Source organism: Balaenoptera ricei, chromosome 4 (genome assembly GCF_028023285.1).
Source record: "Balaenoptera ricei isolate mBalRic1 chromosome 4, mBalRic1.hap2, whole genome shotgun sequence".
Lineage (NCBI taxonomy): Eukaryota > Metazoa > Chordata > Mammalia > Artiodactyla > Balaenopteridae > Balaenoptera > Balaenoptera ricei.
In genome coordinates this window covers 29,686,648-29,705,718 of record NC_082642.1, presented here as the reverse complement: position 1 = coordinate 29,705,718, position 19,071 = coordinate 29,686,648, and the positions used below count along the sequence as shown (strand labels likewise).

The window sequence follows — 19,071 nt, the reverse complement described above, 5'->3', positions numbered from 1 at the left end:
AGGAGATGAGGTCAAGCAGGGAGACACGTGCCAGGTCACAGCAGGCCACAGGAAGGGTGTGGACTTTCTTCTAAAGGCGATGGGCAACAACTGAAGGGTTTAAATAAACCAGGGGAGGGAGGTGATCTAATTTACATTAAAGGATCACTCAGGCTGCCCTGTAAAGAACAGATCGCAGAGGGGCAAGAGATGAAGCAGGAAGTTCAGTTAGAAGGCACCAGGCTAAGCGTAGATCGGATAAAACTCAGACAGAAGCAGATGAACATGGAATAGATTTTGGAATTAGAGCCCTATCACTTGCTGATAGACTGGATGAGGTGTGAGCAAGCAGAGAGAGAAAGAAAAACCAAGAATACCTCAACGAGCATGAATGCATTGAGATAAACGCACAGAGCTAGCATGGCACCTGCTGATTTATAATCCTAGGAGCCAGCGAGCAAGCACAGGGGACCCCGGCATTGGTGAGGGCACCCAAGTGGAATACAAGTTATAACAGGGTGCTCGACTCACAATCAGCGGAACTGGGCTCAGATCTGACTCCTTTCTGCTTTCTGACCTTAGGCCACTCACCTCTTCCCATTTATAAATGGGAATGACAACACTACCTCACTAGATTGCTGAAAGGAATAAACGTCCGGGGAAATACCTGGCAAGCAGGAGTGTCACTAAAAATCAACCCAAATACGTTATCCCTGCCAAACAATCTAGAGAGGCAGTGGGTTGATATTGCCAATAGACAACTCCTTAGCCTGATCTACAACAGCACTCATAAAAAACAGCTGCTATGACATAAGTATGATCTAGTTCTAAATTCAATCTCACGCTAAGAATTTTGGTCACTGTTATTTTCCAAATCAGCAGTGTTACAATTAAAAAAAAATTATTTTTAAACCATAAATTTGTGGTCTCAAATGACTGTATAGCAACTAGTAAACTTGCTTTTGTCACGCTCTCAGAGCCCAAAGATGTCTCATTGTGTTATAAAATGTCTATTCCCTTTTAGGAATAAATGTAAAGTTTAGTAGTCACTGTGATGTTTTATTAAAAAATGCTGGGTGGCGTAAAATAATGCCTCACAGGATTGGCTACAGTTTTACTTTCCTCAGCACAGGATGAACTCAAACTGGCAGAACGATATGGGGAACCACCTCTGGCCAGAGAAGAGATATGGCAACAGACGGCAGACTGAAAGTGGTATGGAAGGCCAAGGAGACCCCCAGATCTAGGCCTCAAGGGAACCAGCACTGCTCTAGCAGAAAATCTCAGCAGTCTACAGAGTGTCAGGGCTGTTTGTTTAATCTAGCTCTGCTTCAGGCACATCATATCACAGATGGCACTGAAGGTAATTAAGAGCCTAGTTTCTGGGGTCAGACAGGTCTGAGTGATCACCATAGCTTAATGTCACTTACCAGCTTTGCCCCTTTTGGTTAGTTCCTAAACCTAAGCCCCTAAAGCTCAGGTTTCCCAATGTTGAAGATGGGATTAATGATACCTATACCTCACTGGGCTGTTTCAATGACATGATGCATGTAAACCATTTGGTACAGGGCCTGGCACACAGTGTCAATTACTATTAATAAGTGGTTCATTCATTTTTCTTTTTCCATTTGAGGTAATACACACTCAAAGAAAAGTTGGAAAATTACAAGGAAATTATAAAGAAAAATTACCCAACGACTCCTGAAACTTTTAGGATCACAAACCTCAGATTTTAAGATTCCCCAGCAAATTGTTTTTGATAGATCCAAACTGTTTTCTAAAAGGTCTACCAATTTATAGTTCCATGAACCAAATATGACTGCACCCATTTCTGTCCATTCAAAAATGGCTCACCTTTATTTTGTAGGTACTTATGCTCAGAAGCACTGAAGAACTAAAGAAAGTTCCCAACCTCAAAATGATCACTGGGACTACAGAATAAACACTGGAGACTCTCTGTCCTCCTGTCTCCAAGAGGCTACCTGGGAAGTATCCGTGTCTACAAAGATTCAGGGAGCAGCCTCTGAGCTATGTGGGCTCTGAGCTATGTGGGCTTTCTCCTTTGCTCAGAGCAGAACCATCCCAGTTAACCCTCAACAAGTTTAGCAAATGTTTCCTAACTCCTGGGTAGATCTCCAATTAGGCAAAATAGAATGTTGGTGAAGCCTCTGAAATAATCTTCTACAAATCCCTTTAACATAACTTCTAAATTTTCTCCCAAAGACCCCTCTGCCTTCAGGTTTTCAAGCTTTAAAAGGGCTAAACCAGGTGGAACTTCAGCGTGCACAAAATTGATAACTTCATGCAAACGTCGGAGCACGTGTACATAAATAAGCATAAGGATGTGTACATGTGTATATTATGCATATGTATTATATAAATATAAACCGAATATCGTATATGTGATTGCTGAACCAAGTAAAACTCATAACTTCCACGCAAAATAGAATGTTGGATCTGAAAGGAATCTTGTAAATCATCTCTAATCCAACCCTCTTTTAGTCAGAAGAGGAAATAAGGCCCAAAGAATGTAAATGTCCAGCCCCCAGAGTTAGTTCCCAACGGTCATCTTCTGAGCTCAGATCTGCTTCTAAATAGTGGTTTTCTCACTGCATTCCTTCTCTACCAAGATTTGAATAAATGCCTAGTAATGGAGAAATACTCCCACGAAACCCCGTTTTACCAAGACAGGCACTAGTGCTGCTTTCGAGAGAAATCACGTTTTATTTGCATTTCCCATTAAGGTATACAACGGCCTCATGGTAGTAACTCTGCATGCTGATGCCATTTCTTTTACAAAGAAGAAACTGTGGTTCACGCAAGTTAAGTAATTTGTTCATAGGCTTGGGGACAGACAGGCTCTTCATTTCCTAGTTGTGTGATTTTGGTCAAGATACCTGACTCTCTGTATCTCAGTTTAAAGATTAATAATATGGAATAACATCTAAAGACCCAGGGTTGATGGAAGAATTATACTTAGCGAAACACCTGATCGTAGTCATATAATATAATCAATACATGCTTGGCAAACACAGGACTAGAACTCAACCTGCGTAACAGATCTTGCTTGGTCCTTTCGACAACACAATTTAGGGCATTTGAAGACAATCTAGGGTGAGGAAGAGGCGGGGATGTACCTGAATAGCCGAGTGCAGCCAGAACTACAAGCTACGCGTCGCCCAGAGCTCACGGTCACTCGGTGAAATCACTGTTCCAAGGGAGCTTTTCGTCAGTCACCGGGGAGGCAGGGAGGGACGTTCCGGAGGCTGAGCAGTTCCCGCCGCCGCCTCAGACTCACAAAGCGCGCCCGCTTTTCCGCAGCGTCGCCGAGGGGCAGGGTCGACGCTACCTAGGCCGGCCGCCGCCCGCTGCGGGGTCTAGTTAAGGCCTCTCTAAGGCCCGCGGACGTGAGGCAGGTAACAACCCCCTCAACAAGCTACCTCCAGGCCGCCGCCGCCACTGGGACTCAGCTCTCAGAGTAGAGACAAGCTCCGCCCCCGGCGCCGGAGAGCTTCCGGTGTTCCCCCACGTGACGCAGCAGCCGCGCGAGCGAACTCCACATATTATTGGTCGCTGCCGTCCGATGGGCGGGGCGGGGCGGGGCGCGACCTCGCGGAGCAGCCACCGCCGTCCGCCCGTGTCTCCTCCCCCTAGCTCCTCCATCTCCATGGTGACCGCTACCCGGTCACCCATTTGGCCTGAAACCCTGAGTTGCGTCAATGTCTCTGAGCCGGAAGCGGTCATTCCTGCGCCGGTGCACGGCTACGACGCCCGGCTGGGCCGGCGCCCTAGAAGTTGGACCGGCCCCGGCCTGGGTCGGACGGTGGAGGTGACAGACCTCTGCTGGCCCCAGTAACGATGGCGGTGTTTCACGACGAGGTGGAGATCGAGGACTTCCAATATGACGAGGACTCGGAGACGTACTTCTATCCCTGCCCGTGTGGAGATAACTTCTGTATCACCAAGGTAACTCGGGGTCCCTCCCGGCGACTCCTCGGAGCCCCGCCCGGCGACTCCTCGGAGCAGGCGCGCTTTCTCTTTGCCGAGTTCCTGCCGCCGATCCACACGGCTCACAGTTATCCACGCCCTTTTTTATCCGTTTCTGAATCCCCCCAAAGTTGATACTCTGCGCTGTCGGCGGGCACTTAGTTCTGGCCTTTAGTCGGGCCGGAGCGGGGAGGGGAGGGTGTGGGTGGCGCCATCCTCCCCAACTTAAGCTTCCACTTCCTGGGATACTCCTTTGGAGGAAGGTATGTGTTTTTGTGTTCCCGGGGGTTTTGAGGCGACTGAACCTTGACTCACCCTCCTGGATGTTTATCCCAAGTGACGCTTCCAGGGAAGAGTGGGGCTGGCATTTCTCTTGGAAGATGCTTTTGGTCCTCACGTGCCTTGTGGGGAGGTCAGCCTCAAAGGAGCTTGCCCACAGAGGTGGGAGGGTTTGGGAGAAGGAGATCGCCAAGAGAAGACTGTGCTGACCATGCGGTGTTCGATTTTGTTATAGGAAGATTTGGAGAATGGGGAAGACGTGGCAACGTGCCCTAGCTGCTCTCTCATTATAAAAGTGATTTATGACAAAGTAAGGAGTCAGATTTTAAAAGGTGGGGGGAGGGTTGCAGGGACCTAGAGTAGTCTGCCTGTGATAGGTAGGTGTAGAATGTTTTCTAATCTTGTGTTAGGTAAATGCTATGTTTTTTAAAACAAATTTTAAAAACCATTAATAAGCAGGTGTGTAGTAAATTAAAATTTTAAAAGCTCAAATTGATTAACTCTTTTAGCTTTGGAGAAGGCAATAAAGAAAACTGTTCTGTATCTAGTGAATATTATGATTACTTATTAAATAGAGGAAAATAATTATAAAGATTATTTAATTGACAGTCTTTATTCCTCCCTTACTTAATAAGTAATTAAAATTGTTTAGAGCTCTTGGACTTATTTTGAGGGAACATTTGTATAGTATCTCTTACCTGGTTTATACATTGAACTCTGCATTATCTTGTTTGAGATGTAAGTCATAGTTGCAATTTTACAATTTTCATTTTAGTCTTTAGTTGTCCTGCTGTTTTCACCCAAGGATATTGACAATAAAAAACAAAATAAATGCCCACCTCCACCCCAACTTTTGATCAGTACTTTGAATGGAATCTTAACATCATAAGTAAGAAGCTTAACATTCTTTTTTCTGGGTTTTGTTTTTTGTTTTTGTTGTTGTTTTTGAGATATAATTGTCATATAACAGAGCTTAACATTCTTAAGGATGAACTCTAAAATGAGTATAGGCAAGGTGGGGGAACAGGGCACTTAGCCTCATGACATAAGCAGGCTATAATTTAGACTACACTTAAGAGGTTTACTGATTTATTCTTGCATTTAAATGTGTTCTGGAACAAAAAGAAAACAGGGTAAGGGTGAGCAGGAGTGCTGGTATGAGAAGAGATTGCAATTTTAAATCGGGTGATCACATACTGTAGGCTGTTTAGTAGCATCCCTGACCTCTACCCATTAGATGCCAGTAGCACCCCGCAGTATGTCAACCCAGAATGTCTCCACACATTATCAAATATCCCCAGAGACAAAAGCAACGCCTCCTCCCCGCTACCCCTTGAGAACCTTGTGTTAGAGCAAGAAGGCACAGGGCCATTTTAAAGAATATGGAGCATCGTGTTGGTGGTGGACCATAAACTCCAAAGAACACAGTGGGAGGGCTCCAGGTGCTGGGCAGGAGTCAGAGGTCGATAGGGACGGAATACAGGCTGATCCTTACGGGGATCAGACTGCAGGAGATGAGGGGTGACCTGGGAGACAGAGGTTTCCTGGGCTGGCTGGCGTAAGCCAGGCTAAATCATCAGAGATTGAACTTCATTTACAAAATAGCTAATTTGCAGGTTATCTATGTTGGGAAACATAAAGAGCTATCCCTTTAGTTGAAAAATGTAATTACTTTGAAGAGGGCAGGTATGTGAGTGACCAAATATTGAAGTGGAGAAGTAGTAGTGCAAATAGTAATTAATACAGAAACTTAAAAGGTGCGACGTCTGTTTTATAAATGTGATTTCTGAGAAATGGGTGCTCTGTAGTGACGAGGGACATGTTTGTTTATAAGATAAGGTGCATTAAATATGAATTCAGGACTAAAAACTGATACCCTTTTAAGATTATGATTCTGGTGCTGGCATTGACTCATTGAACAAGAATGAAGTGATAGAGCAAAGGAAAAACTTAGATTAACAGAGCTGGATTGATCCTGTAACAAAATGGGTTTACCATTGATGCATCTTTGACACAGACACTCCGTGATTAATATAATTTCTTGTTCTGTCTTAGGATCAGTTTATGTGTGGAGAGACAGTCTCGGCCCCTTCCACCAACAAAGAGCTAGTTAAATGCTGAAGAAGACTTTAGGATTCCAAAGCCTGAACTTTGGGGAATGAGCCGAATTGGAAAAATGCAAAGTCACTGGCTTCTTCATGGGGACAGTCATTTTGTAGTTTGCTGTTCCATAGAGTGTGGATTCTTTCCATCAGCTGCCAAGTTCATCTCCAGTTGAAGAAGCAAGTCCACCACATGACATACCCGGATTTTGTGCCTAGAACTTTGGATTGGATGGGCTCTTAATTTTCCATCCGAACTTAAAAGAAGATAATTTCAAATCAGTGCTTTCTTTTGCTCAGTTTTGTTATTTTTGTATCTTACACCTAATTACTTCATTATCTGACAACAGCTTCATCTACCTCAAAGTCATTAGGATTCTTTAATTTAAAAAAAGATTTTATTTTTTAGTTGGTTATTAAGATTATTAAAATCAGCCCTTTCTTTGTAGTTTGACATCAGCTCTGCTGTTCTAAACTGAAGGAAATCAGTTGCTTTTAGTCGGTTGGAACTGTACCTTCAGTTGGCCAGGCCAGTTTTCAAGAGCTGGCCATGAGTCAGATGTCTGTGTTCTGTTAAGCATGTCATTTCCATTATACTTCATACACTGGGTTCTGGTCATGGTGTTAGAGAGAAAATATACTGAGCTCACAATTTTTCCAGAGTTAAAAATTAGTGAGTTAAGAAGAAAAGTCAAAAAGTGAAATGGTCAAAGAATATGGAATTTCCTTATCAATATTCTGCATGTTCCTTGAAAATCAGGAGGAGATAAAAAGAAAAACAGCCAAAGAAAGTGAAATTAGTAGCAGAAGGAGAGGAGAAAAATATGCCTACTTTTAGTAAATTAACTGCTCCAGTGGTTTTGTGAGAACAGAGCAAGTAACATTTCTGTATCTGGGTTCTTGTGTGTGTATTTGTTTTTAGATAAGGCTAATGAAATTTCACTCTAGGTAGGGGTTAATGTCAAGTCTTCATGGCTAGCGGACCTGCTTTCAGCATTACCACCAAATCGGGTTACTAGTCCTAAAAGGTAAAGCTTCGACAGCAACTCTTGTATTTGCTGAGGAGGAACTTAAAAACGAGATGCCTGTTCCAATTAGATATGCCCCTGAGGGCACATCTAATAAGCCTCTATAAGCTGCAGCCACATCAGACATTCACTTTTGCCCTGGAGAAAAAGAAACATACAAAGATAGGCTATCGGTCTTCCTTTGCTACAGCCCTGAGAATAACAAGAAATAGAACCACTTGCACGGAAATTCCAAAATTCCCTTTATATACACACCTCTGCTGTGTGTACATAAAGTTAAACTCACCTATGTCTGGTGGGTTGCTCTGTGAATGGCTTCTGCAATTAGAGAGAAAAATAGCTTGCCAGTGTGTGAGCATTTCATTACTAACTGATAAATGTGCAGCACACTCATTGGGGATTTAAATTAAAACAGGCCAGTGGCCTTTGTTCCCCTGCCAACAGCATGGCTATGTGAAGCCATTAGGCTGAGACATAAATCACCAAAAACTGTATGCCAGAACTGCTTGGTACATTATGTGAAGCATACGGCACATTGATGTGTTGAGAAATCTCATCGCTGTTTGGGACACTGACACCCCAGAAGTAATCCACAGTTGCTTTGGAACGAGTGACGGCTCAGGTGAACAGAGCAGGGTGTGTGCTGACCAGTGGGGATGAGCTACAGAGAGAAACGAACTGTCCCTTACTCAGATCTGATGGTTTTGTAGATACCGATAACTGATGATGAATTTCAAACAAGAACAGACATCCCTGATGTCACTTCTACTGTGAGCGTAGAAGAGCAGGAAGAAAAGTTGCCCAAGTCCTAACGTCCCAGGAGAAAAGCCAACGGCACTGGCGATCGGTGATAATCTGATAACGGGAATGATTTCATTTCCAAAGCACCTGAGTTGCTAAATCTGTTAACCGCAAAAAGAACACATCAGGATTTAATCCTGTGTTAAACAGAAAGTAAAACCAGGGTCTTGCAAATATGACTCGAGTTCAGTGTGGTGTATATGCCTTGTTTAGCTTCACAGACATTTCAGAGCCCCTCTGAGGACTGAGTTGTAATCCAGGCTCTGTCTCTTGCTAGCTTTGTAATCTTTGGCAAGGCCAGTGGATTCCTCATCCGTACAATTAGGAGACTGGATCAGGGTATTTCTAAACTCAGTACTATAATTTCAGCCTTCATAGTTTGCAGGAGCTGGAATGGTAATTGAAACCTTTTTAAACTAAACACGGTCTGAAGATGAATTACAGAGAAAGACACTCCATTCTTCAGTAACTCAATGTCAAAGGATTCTGCATATACTTTAGTGTACACAGTCAGAAACCTTTTTATTGGAAAGCACCCAACATTTTTGATAACTACGTATTAATTTATTACCAGAATAAATTGTATTGGCATGCTAAATAAAGCCAGATTATTTACATCCATTTGTTTTCATGTAGTTTTTCTTCCCCTAAATACCAACATTATGTATTAAAAGGTTATAATGTGGGCTTCCCTGGTGGCGCAGTGGTTGAGAATCTGCCTGCCAATGCAGGGGACATGGGTTCGAGCCCTGGTCTGGGAAGATCCCACATGCCGTGGAGCGACTGGGCCCGTGAGCCACAATTACTGAGCCTGCGCGTCTGGAGCCTGTGCTCCGCAACAAGAGAGGCCGCGATAGTGAGAGGCCCGCGCACTGCGATGAAGAGTGGCCCCCACTTGCCGCAACTGGAGAAAGCCCTCACACGGAAATGAAGACCCAACACAGCCATAAATAAATAAATAAATAAAATATTTTTTTAAAAAAAATTCTTGATCTTTAAAAAAAAATTCTTGATCCATAAATAAATAAATAAATAAAATATTTTTTAAAAAAATTCTTGATCTTTAAAAAAAAAAGTTACAATGTGATTTTTATATGAGGTAGAAATCTTTAACCCGCTTTAGAACTTTGTAAGGTTTCTGTTACGGACAGTACATTTTTTAAGTAGGAAAGAAATTGCCACTGTTTCTACAGTTTGACCACATGGGTTTCAGTTCTGGATTTTTATTGTTATTTGGAAAAAAATAGCTTTGAATTAAGCGGCAGAAAGGCAGATATAGTTGACTCTAAGTAATTCAGTTTATTGCTGGGAAGGAAGGCTGATATTTAAGACTGATGAACAGTTCTTACAGTGGTTTGAGAGCCCAGCTCTAGTTAGGGCACAGTTTGAATCTCAGTTCCTCCACTGTGATCTTGGACAGGTTTATTTTAGTATCTCTATGTCCTGGTCTGTGAAATGTAGACCATAATAGTACCTTTTCCCCAGGGTTGCTCTGTGGATTCATTCATTCAGCAAGGGTCTGTGGAGTGCTTGCCGCACGGTGGGCACTAAGTGAGGAAGACAGGAGCTGCCTTCTCGGAGCTTCCTTGCAACTAGAAGAGAGGAAATAAGAGAACAGGCTGTGTTTAGGACCCAGGAGGAAACAAACCACGTGATGTGATAACAGGTGCCTTTCTAAAGAAGAGATGAAAGGCTTCTCAGGTCTGGCACCTTTGTTGTTAAATTAATTAAGTAATTAATTAATTAATTTATTTATTATTTTTAGCTGTGTTGGGTCTTCCTTTCTGTGCGAGGGCTTTCTCTAGTTGCGGCAAGCGGGGGCCACTCTTCATTGCGGTACGCGGGCCTCTCACCATCGTGGCCTCTCTTGTTGCGGAGCACAGGCTCCAGACGCGCAGGCTCAGTAGTTGTGGCTCACGGGCCCAGTTGCTCCGCGGCATGTGGGATCTTCCCAGACCAGGGTTCGAACCCGTGTCCCCTGCATTGGCAGGCAGATTCTCAACCACTGCACCACCAGGGAAGCCCCTGGCACCTTTTCTGAGACCTGAAGGATGAGAATGAAGCAGCCTTGTGAAAATGATTACATTAGCTAATGACTAAAACATTTAGCACAATGCCTGTCATATGTGCAAAAACAAAAAGTTACCTACTCTAATACCGAAAGGAATTCATTGTTTTGAGCATTGACAGTATTATTAGAATAAACACGAAAAGTGCAAAGTATTGGACACCCTTTCTCAACACTTACTGAATCTCTCTGGGCTTGGGTTTTGACAAGCCCTCTAGGTGGTTCTGATGCAGCTAACGTTTGAGAAGCACTCGTTGAGCACCGGTGTTCAAACTCGGCAATGCACTAGAACCACCTGAGGAGCTTTTAAAAACCGTGCTGCCCGAGAGAGGCTGATTTATTTGGTCTAGGTGCAGCTTGAACGTCAAGATTAGTGCAGTATCCCTTGTGATTCTAACGTGCAGACCAAGCTGAGAACCACTAGACTCAGCTGGAAAAGAAAATTCGTAATCACAAAGTAAGAAGGATCCAGTTTTTTCAATGGTCACACCTTGTTTGCACAAGATGGGCTTGTGGGCTCAGTCGGCCACTTGCTTTGTGTCCAGACATACAATCAGCCTTAACAAGTGACTGCAGAGCCCAAGCTGGGCTAATGACCTCAGTGGGAGAGCCCCAATCTGGGTAGCCCCCTAGCTGCGCCCCCTGCTTAAACAATCACATTTTCCCAGAACACACTCTGGCTGCTAATTACACACCTTACAGAAGTGACAGCTTCTGCATGTGTGATTAGGATTGCTTTAACTCCATTCCCTGCTTCCTACAAAGCAAATTGCTCATGATTACATACTACATTGGGAAACCATTTTACAAATTATTCCTTCTTAAGAGTTTAAAACAAAGGACACATGAAAGGGACTTCCCTGGTGGCGCGGTGGTTAGGAGCCCGCCTGCCAATGCAGGGGACACAGGTTCGAGCCCTGGTCCAGGAAGATACCACGTGCCGCGGATCAACTAAGCCCGTGCACCACAACTACTGAGCCTGCACTCTAGAGCCCGGGAGCCACAACTACTGGGCCCACATGCCGCAACTACTGAAACCCGTGTGCCTAGAGCCTGTGCTCAGCAACAAGAGAAGCCACTGCAATGAGAAGCCCGCACACCACAACCAAGAGTGGCCCCCGCTCACCACAACTAGAGAAAGCCCACACGCAGCAACGAAGACCCAACACAGCCAAAAATAAATAAACAAATAAATAAATAAGAAAATAATTTATATATTTAAAAAAAGGACACATAAAAAAGAAATCACAGTTAAAACTACTATCCCCTAGCTCACAAAATGCTTAAAATGGGGGAGGGATATCCAAGGAAGGCAGCCACCTTGGTCCTGGCAAACGAGGGGTATTTGATGGGGCAAGGGCTTCCATATGAAGTGACTCCCAAATAGAGGTGAATATCTAGTAAGGGGTGGGGCATCTCAGTATGTGGCACAGAGCCCAGGCACTGCTTCAGGGGGTCAACACTTGGGACTGAGACAGGCAAGCAGGATCCAGTCACTAGGCAAAGATTTGGGTCCAGACTTCATTCTTAGAGGGGAACTGAGCTCTTTCCTGTACGTTTGGGCAAAGATTAACGCCAAGACCGAGGGTGCAGAAGAGGGGAAACAAACTCTTAACGGGCACGACCTGTGTTCTAGGCTCTTCCATGAGGGCAGGACAGGGCACCCAGGGTCACCCCAGAGGGCATTGGGTCCCAGTCTACAATCCCAAATGGCAGAACCTGGAGTATTATCGGAGCCAGCAGGTATCTGTGAACTACCAACTGGTGATGATGAAAGAGCGAACTGGCGAGGATGGGGGCTTTGGACCATTTAATGAGATTAAGTGAAATAATACATGTAAAGCAGTGAGCACAGTGTTTGCACATAGTAAGGGCTCAATAAAATATAGTTTAATCGTACTTATTTTTTGCTCTATCAGAAATGACCCAAGACTTATGGTCTGAGGAACTTGCCTGAATTTAAAGGTTAAGACAGCACGGAACTCAACCATGATGTATCAGGAGTCAACCCAGAGAAGCAGAAGAGCCATGAGCAGTAGAGAACGAGGGATTTGTTTGAGGGTTAGGCTTTATGTGGTTGTGCGAGCGAGAAGGAGGCATCAAGGCTGTTATCTCTGCATCTGGTGTTGGGACTAAAGTAGCTACGGGTCAGCCAAACTTGGTGTGAACAAAAGAAAATATAAACTGCAGCTACATCTGTCTCTCCCCACCGCCAACCTTGACTCAGTGGGTGATGTCTGCAGGAGGCTGGCACCCTTCCCCAGGGAGCTGCGTAAGTAGTTGGCACAGAACAAGGCAAAGATGGCAACGGGGCGTGTGAGCACACACTGCCCTGCTGCCCTGCTCCAACCTTCTGAGCATAAAAATATGTCTGCTGCTTTCCTTCTCGCTTCCAATTTTTTTTTTTTTTTTTTTTTTTTTGGCCGTGCAGCTTGCAGGATCTTAGTTCCCTGACCAGGGATCGAACCCGAGCCCTGGCAGTGAAAGCGCCGAGTCCTAACCACTGGACCGCCAGGGAATTCCCTCATTTCCAAATCTTGCACAAAATTTCTCTGGTGGTCGATGCTCACCCAGGACCGTACAGAGAAGGGAATTCTGCGAAATGTAGTCCTATCGTCCCAGTTTAGCCGATTGCCACCATAACACAATGTTGGGGAAGCCGAGGCAGGGGTGGGACACCCTTTTTGTTTTTAAACAGGTAAAGTGATAATAGCATGACTTCATTTAGATCACACTGTGGCGTTGATTTCATTATCCCCATGTTAACTGAAACATTAGATCAAGTCAGCCTCTCTTGCTGGCCAGACATCAGACAACAGTCCCATGAGATTAATTTTTGCTACAATTGCGTTGTGAGATGAGCAAGGTTTTTGCCGTGTTTTCTGTATTCAAATTTAGAGCAACGTCATTCTAGTAATAATAGGTTAATATTTCCAAAGTCTGCTCTGTATATCCACATGAAAGGATTCATTAGCTCTAATTCTAGAGAGAAATGGGACATATGTTCATACAATGTCATTCAAAGTGAGATGTAATACCCCTGGGAACCTAGACTACACCCCCTCCTTACTGATGGATCTGTTTCCTGGTTGCTGGAATTGGGGGATGATTCGTTCTGAGTGTTTTTATTGCAACAAATTCCCTGATACATTTCAGTGGTGCCCAACAGTTTGTTATCCAGACCGTTTCACATCGGGTGAGAAGCTCACACTTCAAGTCTGACATGATCTGCATGGCCAGGCCTGAAAACTTGAACTTTGGACCTTGAACAGAATCTGCCAGATATAGTTTTTATATTCCTGGCAAAACACGGCCCACTCAGGACTTGTCCATCTGGCTTGGCTAAGCACTCGTCACATGATGCTGAGGTCAAGGGGAAAAAAATCCGTGAAGTTAGACATAAAAAATGACTCTCTGCTTGTAGAAGTGTTAAGGTTATTAGTAGTTACCCACCAAAATGGATAAGCAGTGTCATTCAACCAATAAAGATGCTGCAAGCATTTTCTGTTTATGAGTTGGGCCTAATCTCTGTGTCAAGGGGAGATTTAAAAAAAACAGAATTATATTACAGAGAAACTTTAAGAACAGGATGGAAATGCTTTTCACCAATAAGTGACACAGATGTACGTGTTGGTAGTTAAATGATTGGAAACTTTGTTCTCTTTGCCGAACACACCCCTTACTCATCAGGAATTTTAAGCAGTTAAGTACCATCTGGATATCATGAGGCAGAAGGGGGCCTGACCTCGGCCAGATGGCTCCTGTTTTCCTCGCTTGCACACGTGTTCCTCCCCATCTGTGGGCTCAGTGGGGCAGGGCCCTGGGCAAAGTGGCCAAGGACAGTACTGGTCACCTGGGCAAGCCTTGGTCTCTCCACTGTAACACAGGGAGGGGGGGAGTTGAAGGAATGATTTCAGATATCTCAGCTCTGTTCTGATGTGACATTGAGTGGGTGAATGACTATTTCCAGTCTCCGCTGAAGTTGTCCTCTCGAGCCTGAAGGGGCCACCTTGAGGTGACTGACAGCCATGCTTTGGGCTGGGGAGCGGGGGCAGGAAGAGAGGAGTGGAGGAGAGCAGCCCTCGCAGGAACGACTGTGAATGACAGCGGCCAGGGCCTGTTGGGGGAGCCAGAGCCCCGCTGGACACGAGTGTGGGTAGCCCAAGCCCCGCCAGCTTGCAGAAGGACATGTGTGGCCAAAACCTCCCTGTCCCACGTGTCCTCTTTCCCAGGGGGCAGCCTACTTAATGCAAATACCACCTGAGGGACCTTCAGCCCAGGTCTGGGGCAAACTCGTCCACTGGCTACTGGCCTCAGCATCTCAAGACACACTTAGCTAGGCCGTTGAGTTCCAGGGCTGCCCTGTCCAACATGGTATCTAAAATTCACATTTCAATTAAGAGGAAATAAAATTAAGAAGTCAATTCCTCAGCCATACTACCATATTTCAAGTACTCATGTACACATGCTGCTGTGGCCTGTGGCTACCACATTGGACAGTCCAAGTAAAGAACATTTCCATCATCACAGGAGGTTCTACTGGAGAGCTCTGTTCCAGAATTCTCCAGAGTGCTCATATACTGAAGAAACATAAAACACCTCTCTGGACTTCCTCTTCTTCTTCTATTATGTTTCTTTCTTTGCTTGCATTGGAATATCTTGGCCATAGATTCTTTTTTTTTTTTAAATAAATTTATTTATTTATTTATTGGCTGCATTGGGTCTTTGTTGCTGCGCGCAGGCTTTCTCTAGTTGCGGCGAGCGGGGGCTACTCTTTGTTGCGGTGCGCCGGCTTCTCATTGCGGTGGCTTCTCTTGTTGTGGAGCACAGGCTCTAGGCATGCGGGCTTCAGTAGCTGTGGCTCGTGGGCTCTAGAGTGCAGGCTCAGTAGTTGTGGCACACGGGCTTAGTTGCTCCGCGGCATGTGGGATCTTCCCGGACCAGGGCTTGAACCCGTGTCCCCTGCATTAGCAGGCAGATTCTTAATCACTGTGCCACCAGGGAAGTCCCCATAGATTCTTAGAGACATTTGATATCGAGGACCTGGGTTCAGGCCTCAGCTTCCCCACATCAAGTTTACGAGAGTTACTTAGTCTGTTTCTGTGTCAATAAAACGAGGATAATTAACCACCTCCCTGGGTTGGGAAAATCAGATGGGATAATAAACAGGAAGTTGCTGATAAGCCCTATGCACTGTACATATTCTCACCAAGCGATGCACAAAGAGAAAAGGGAGGGGTGATAGCCATTAAAGTTCTGTCAAAAAAAGAGGTGGATTTTGGAATAATATTGGTGGTTTTTCAGAAGGGACTGTAAAGGTAAAATAATGATACTTCCTCTGAGAATAGAGGCAACTCCTTCCCACTCCCCTCTCCTTAGTGGGTCTTTTTGAAAACATTAATAGGCCTGATAAGAAGCCCAACCTTTTGATTTTATAATGCAAGGTCAAGGGCCTTCTGACCCTTACAACCATAGACACACATTGTGCAAATGAACTCAGAGCCTCTGGAGGTGGACAGGAGACAATCACATGGTCCACCCATCTGTCTCTCAAAGGGATGAGAGACGTTTTCATCGTTCCTTCTTCTACTTCACTGCATAAATTCATGGGAAATTCTGTCCAGACTCTGAAGTCACTTTCGTGTTACCTTAATGCACGTGAGTCTGTTAGTGCTTACCAGTAATGAGTCATGTTCGCTCTCTTCTGCATTAGTACGAAGGGGACTTTGTGTTGGCAGGATTGTTTTATTTCTCCAACAGGACCAAAGGAGACTTGAGTTTCCCATGTGGAGTGGAGGTGGTGAGGGGAAAGCCCCCCTCTGGAGGTGATGGGCTCAGATTGGAGGGAAAGGCTGGGTTTCTGGCTGATTTCCCCTCCTGGGACGCCAGCATTTGAGACCCACCCAGAAGAGAGAAGGTGCTCTGGTTTCCAGGGGCCCAGTAGGGACGTAGCCCAGGAAGGGAGAGGGTTAACTTGGTAAGTGTGTGGCAGACTCACTGATAACCCTAATCCTGTGATTTCTCCTATAAAAGTCCATGAAGTGAAATTTCTATTTTAAGTGCTATAGAGCTTTGTCTTGCATGAGATTTCAAATCACTCTAACTTCAATGGCAACTAAAAAAAAGTCCTTTCAGTTTCCTAGAAGCTGGGAAGGAGCCCCAAGTCCTACTGTGAATTAGTTGGGGAAGCATGTGGCAGATTCTGGGAGCCTGTGTGCCTTTTGCAAAAGGGTAGTTGGCGATCAAGTGGGCTGCAAAGGACAGAGCATGGGGGCGAGGGGCCCGGGGGCTGTAAGAACGAAGGAGCCCAGGGGCAGACAAGGGAGGGACCAGCCCTGCCCACAAACCTGGGGTTCACATTTGGGGCCAAAAAGTAAGTCAGCTGACAATTTCAAGGAAGAATTTGGTCAAAACAAATATCTACAATACATATATTCCAGTCAATATTCCTTCAAGGATTAGTAATTTTGCTACATCACGGGACATTCGACAACTGCTTTGCACATGTATACACTTTTGGACAACTTTCAGAATTTTCCATTATTTTCTGTTTATTTCTTATTCATATTCTGCCAATATGCTTGGTTCCACATTGTTTATAATTACAGGGGAGAGGCTCCAGGGCCGGGTACTGAGGGCAGGAAGGACAGAAATGTTGAAAAATAGGGGCTCCACTGGTACAAATTAAATGTTCAACAATAGTTTTATTGTTTATTTTATTGTTTTGTCTCATTCTATAAGTAATGCAGCCACATTATAGGAAAATCACAAAACACAAACAAAAGAAAATAAAGAACAAGAGCTCCTATAATTCCAACTTCCCTTGCCTCATTCCATTTCTGTTCCTCCCAGGGGGATTCTTTATTTTCTCCTAGGAGTTGAAGGCACAACGGCCCTCAGGATGGCAGCTCCTCATTCCCCCCGCCCCAGACCAAGTTCAGGACGCCTCCTGCCCTCAATACCTGGCCCCAGAGCCTCTCCCCAGACACCTGCAGCTTGTCTGCACTTTGTTACACTCACTTTGTATTATACTTCAAAATCCTTAAATGTAATTTTTTTTTAGTTTATTTATTTTATTTATTTATTTTTGGCTGCGTTGGGTCTTTGTTGCTGCACGCAGGCTTTCTCTAGTTGCGGCGAGCAGGGGCTACTATTTGTTGCGGTGCGGTGGCTTCTCTTGTTGCGGAGCATGGGCTCTAGGTGTGCAGGCTTCAGTAGTTGTGGCACATGGGCTCAGTAGTTGTGGCGCACGGGCTTAGTTGCTCCGCGGCATGAGGGATCTTCCCGGACCAGGGCTCGAACCCGTGTCCCCTGCATTGGCAGGCGAATTCTTAACCACTGTGCCATTAGGGAAGTCCCCTTAAATGTAATTTTATATATTATCTTCTATCAGGTGTGTGTGTGTGTGTGTGTGTATGAAAGAGAGATACAGATACAGCAACTGAGGGAGGGAAGGAAAGAGAGAGAAAGAGACAGAGACAGAGAGACAGGGACAGAGACAGAGAGAGATACAAGGTAGATCTTTGGTGTTAAAAGATCTACAGATTGGGGTCAAGGGAAGCCCTGGAAATTTGGAAGGGGCAAGGGGATGGTGAGGGCCTTCTGTGTTCCCAGGGTAGAGAAAAAAGTGTATTTCAATGGGAAACTATGTTTCATCTAGAGGTTAGATCACCTCCAATTTATCTGCTTCTAGACTCTGACTGTCTCTGAGCTGTTTTAACTCTGTAGTTGAGGGCAACTGACAGCAACGCGAGGTCGCTCTTGTCTCTAAGCGTGCATGTCCTCTACTGCCCAGGAAAGGCTCAGTTGTTCGCCCTCCCACCGTGTGACAAGGCCCGTTTTGCCTCCATTTATGTACATATTCATGTCAATATTCCTCCTGTATAAGGTGTCTCTTTGGAACTGGTTATAGTCTCTACTGGTCCCTCATGAAATCAATAAAATCTTTAACGTGTTCATTTTTACATCTGTATGAGAGTCATGATTTTACCATTTTGTCCAGAATTATTTTTGAATAGTTTTCCGAGGATTGAGGAGGGGTCAGCTGGAAAGTGAAGGGGGGAAGGGGTGAGTGACCTGTACACCTCTGGGCATGAAAGGAAGTGGGTGATGGGGTCAAGGCGCCCAGGTCATCTAAATCGCTATAGAAATGCACCTCTGTTTGGCTTACTATGTATTACTGATTTGGGCTCAGACTCTAAGAAGTCAGATATTAATGTGTAGAAGAGTAGTAAAAGTTCCAAGTGATTTTAGCCTGCTACAGATGCAAATGATTTCTATCCACCAAAAAATATAACTCCCAAAGGATTTATTGTCCTGTAAGAAGACATTATCTAATTTTGCAATCTATTTCAACATCTTTTATTCTTCTTCTCCTCCTCCCTCCCCACCCCCTTCTTCTTCTTGGCTTTATTTTGCTTTGTTTACTTACTTTTTTGTTTTTCTTTGTTGGAAGGCAACATTCTTTTTTTCACTAACATTATATCGATCTTCCCTATTCTTTGAACTAGCTTTACCAATCTGCTGATTCTCTCATTAATGAGTTAAATAAATCTTTGCCACACGCTTATTCTACTATGAAAGAGGGTCATAGTTTTTAACTTTCTGAAATGTATACATCGACCGCCTAGTTGCCAGCTTGTGGTCTGCATGATCCTGTCCCAAGGTCGCCCCACAGAACAGAACAGTGGAATCTGCATTCTCTTATCATGCACGGAGAACCTGTCCTGTGCCTGGCACGGTGGCAGGTGCTGAAGTTAGGGGAAGTGGAAGCAGACAGGCTCAAGAAATTCACACTTGTGGCCAGAGAAAAGTTGTTGGTTTGTTT

At 44.7% G+C, this 19,071-nt stretch overlaps 2 protein-coding genes across 3 annotated transcripts in view; one reads left to right on the top strand and one right to left on the bottom strand.

Annotated features, from left to right (window-relative positions):
* OXNAD1 (oxidoreductase NAD binding domain containing 1) overlaps positions 1–3,472 on the bottom strand; it is a 54,681-nt gene extending 51,209 nt beyond the window's left edge. The window contains exon 1 of the mRNA XM_059921942.1: positions 3,117–3,472. The gene's annotated coding sequence lies outside the window, so the exon portion shown is untranslated. The remainder of the gene's footprint in view (positions 1–3,116) is intronic.
* Positions 3,473–3,718: 246 nt separating this feature from the next.
* On the top strand, positions 3,719–8,797 carry DPH3 (diphthamide biosynthesis 3). Of its 2 annotated transcripts, XM_059920381.1 has the most exons (3): positions 3,720–3,945; positions 4,481–4,555; positions 6,301–8,797. In XM_059920381.1, exons 1-3 carry the CDS (start codon positions 3,838–3,840, stop codon positions 6,364–6,366), a joined length of 249 nt encoding a protein of 82 aa, XP_059776364.1. In that variant the 5' UTR covers positions 3,720–3,837; the 3' UTR covers positions 6,367–8,797. The 2 variants fall into 2 exon arrangements, with proteins under 2 accessions (XP_059776365.1, XP_059776364.1); XM_059920382.1 differs by lacking the exon at positions 4,481–4,555 and having other exon boundaries at positions 3,719–3,945.
* Positions 8,798–19,071: the final 10,274 nt, after the last annotated feature.

What these genes read in the sequence shown, in the direction of transcription:
- DPH3 (XM_059920381.1), top strand. Translation starts at nt 3,838, where the DNA reads ATGGCGGTGTTTCACGACGAGGTGGAGATCGAGGACTTCCAATATGAC. An exon ending in ATAACTTCTGTATCACCAAG is followed by an intron (nt 3,946 to 4,480) that starts GTAACTCGGGGT and finishes ATTTTGTTATAG; the next exon opens with GAAGATTTGGAGAATGGGGA. An exon ending in TAAAAGTGATTTATGACAAA is followed by an intron (nt 4,556 to 6,300) that starts GTAAGGAGTCAG and finishes GTTCTGTCTTAG; the next exon opens with GATCAGTTTATGTGTGGAGA.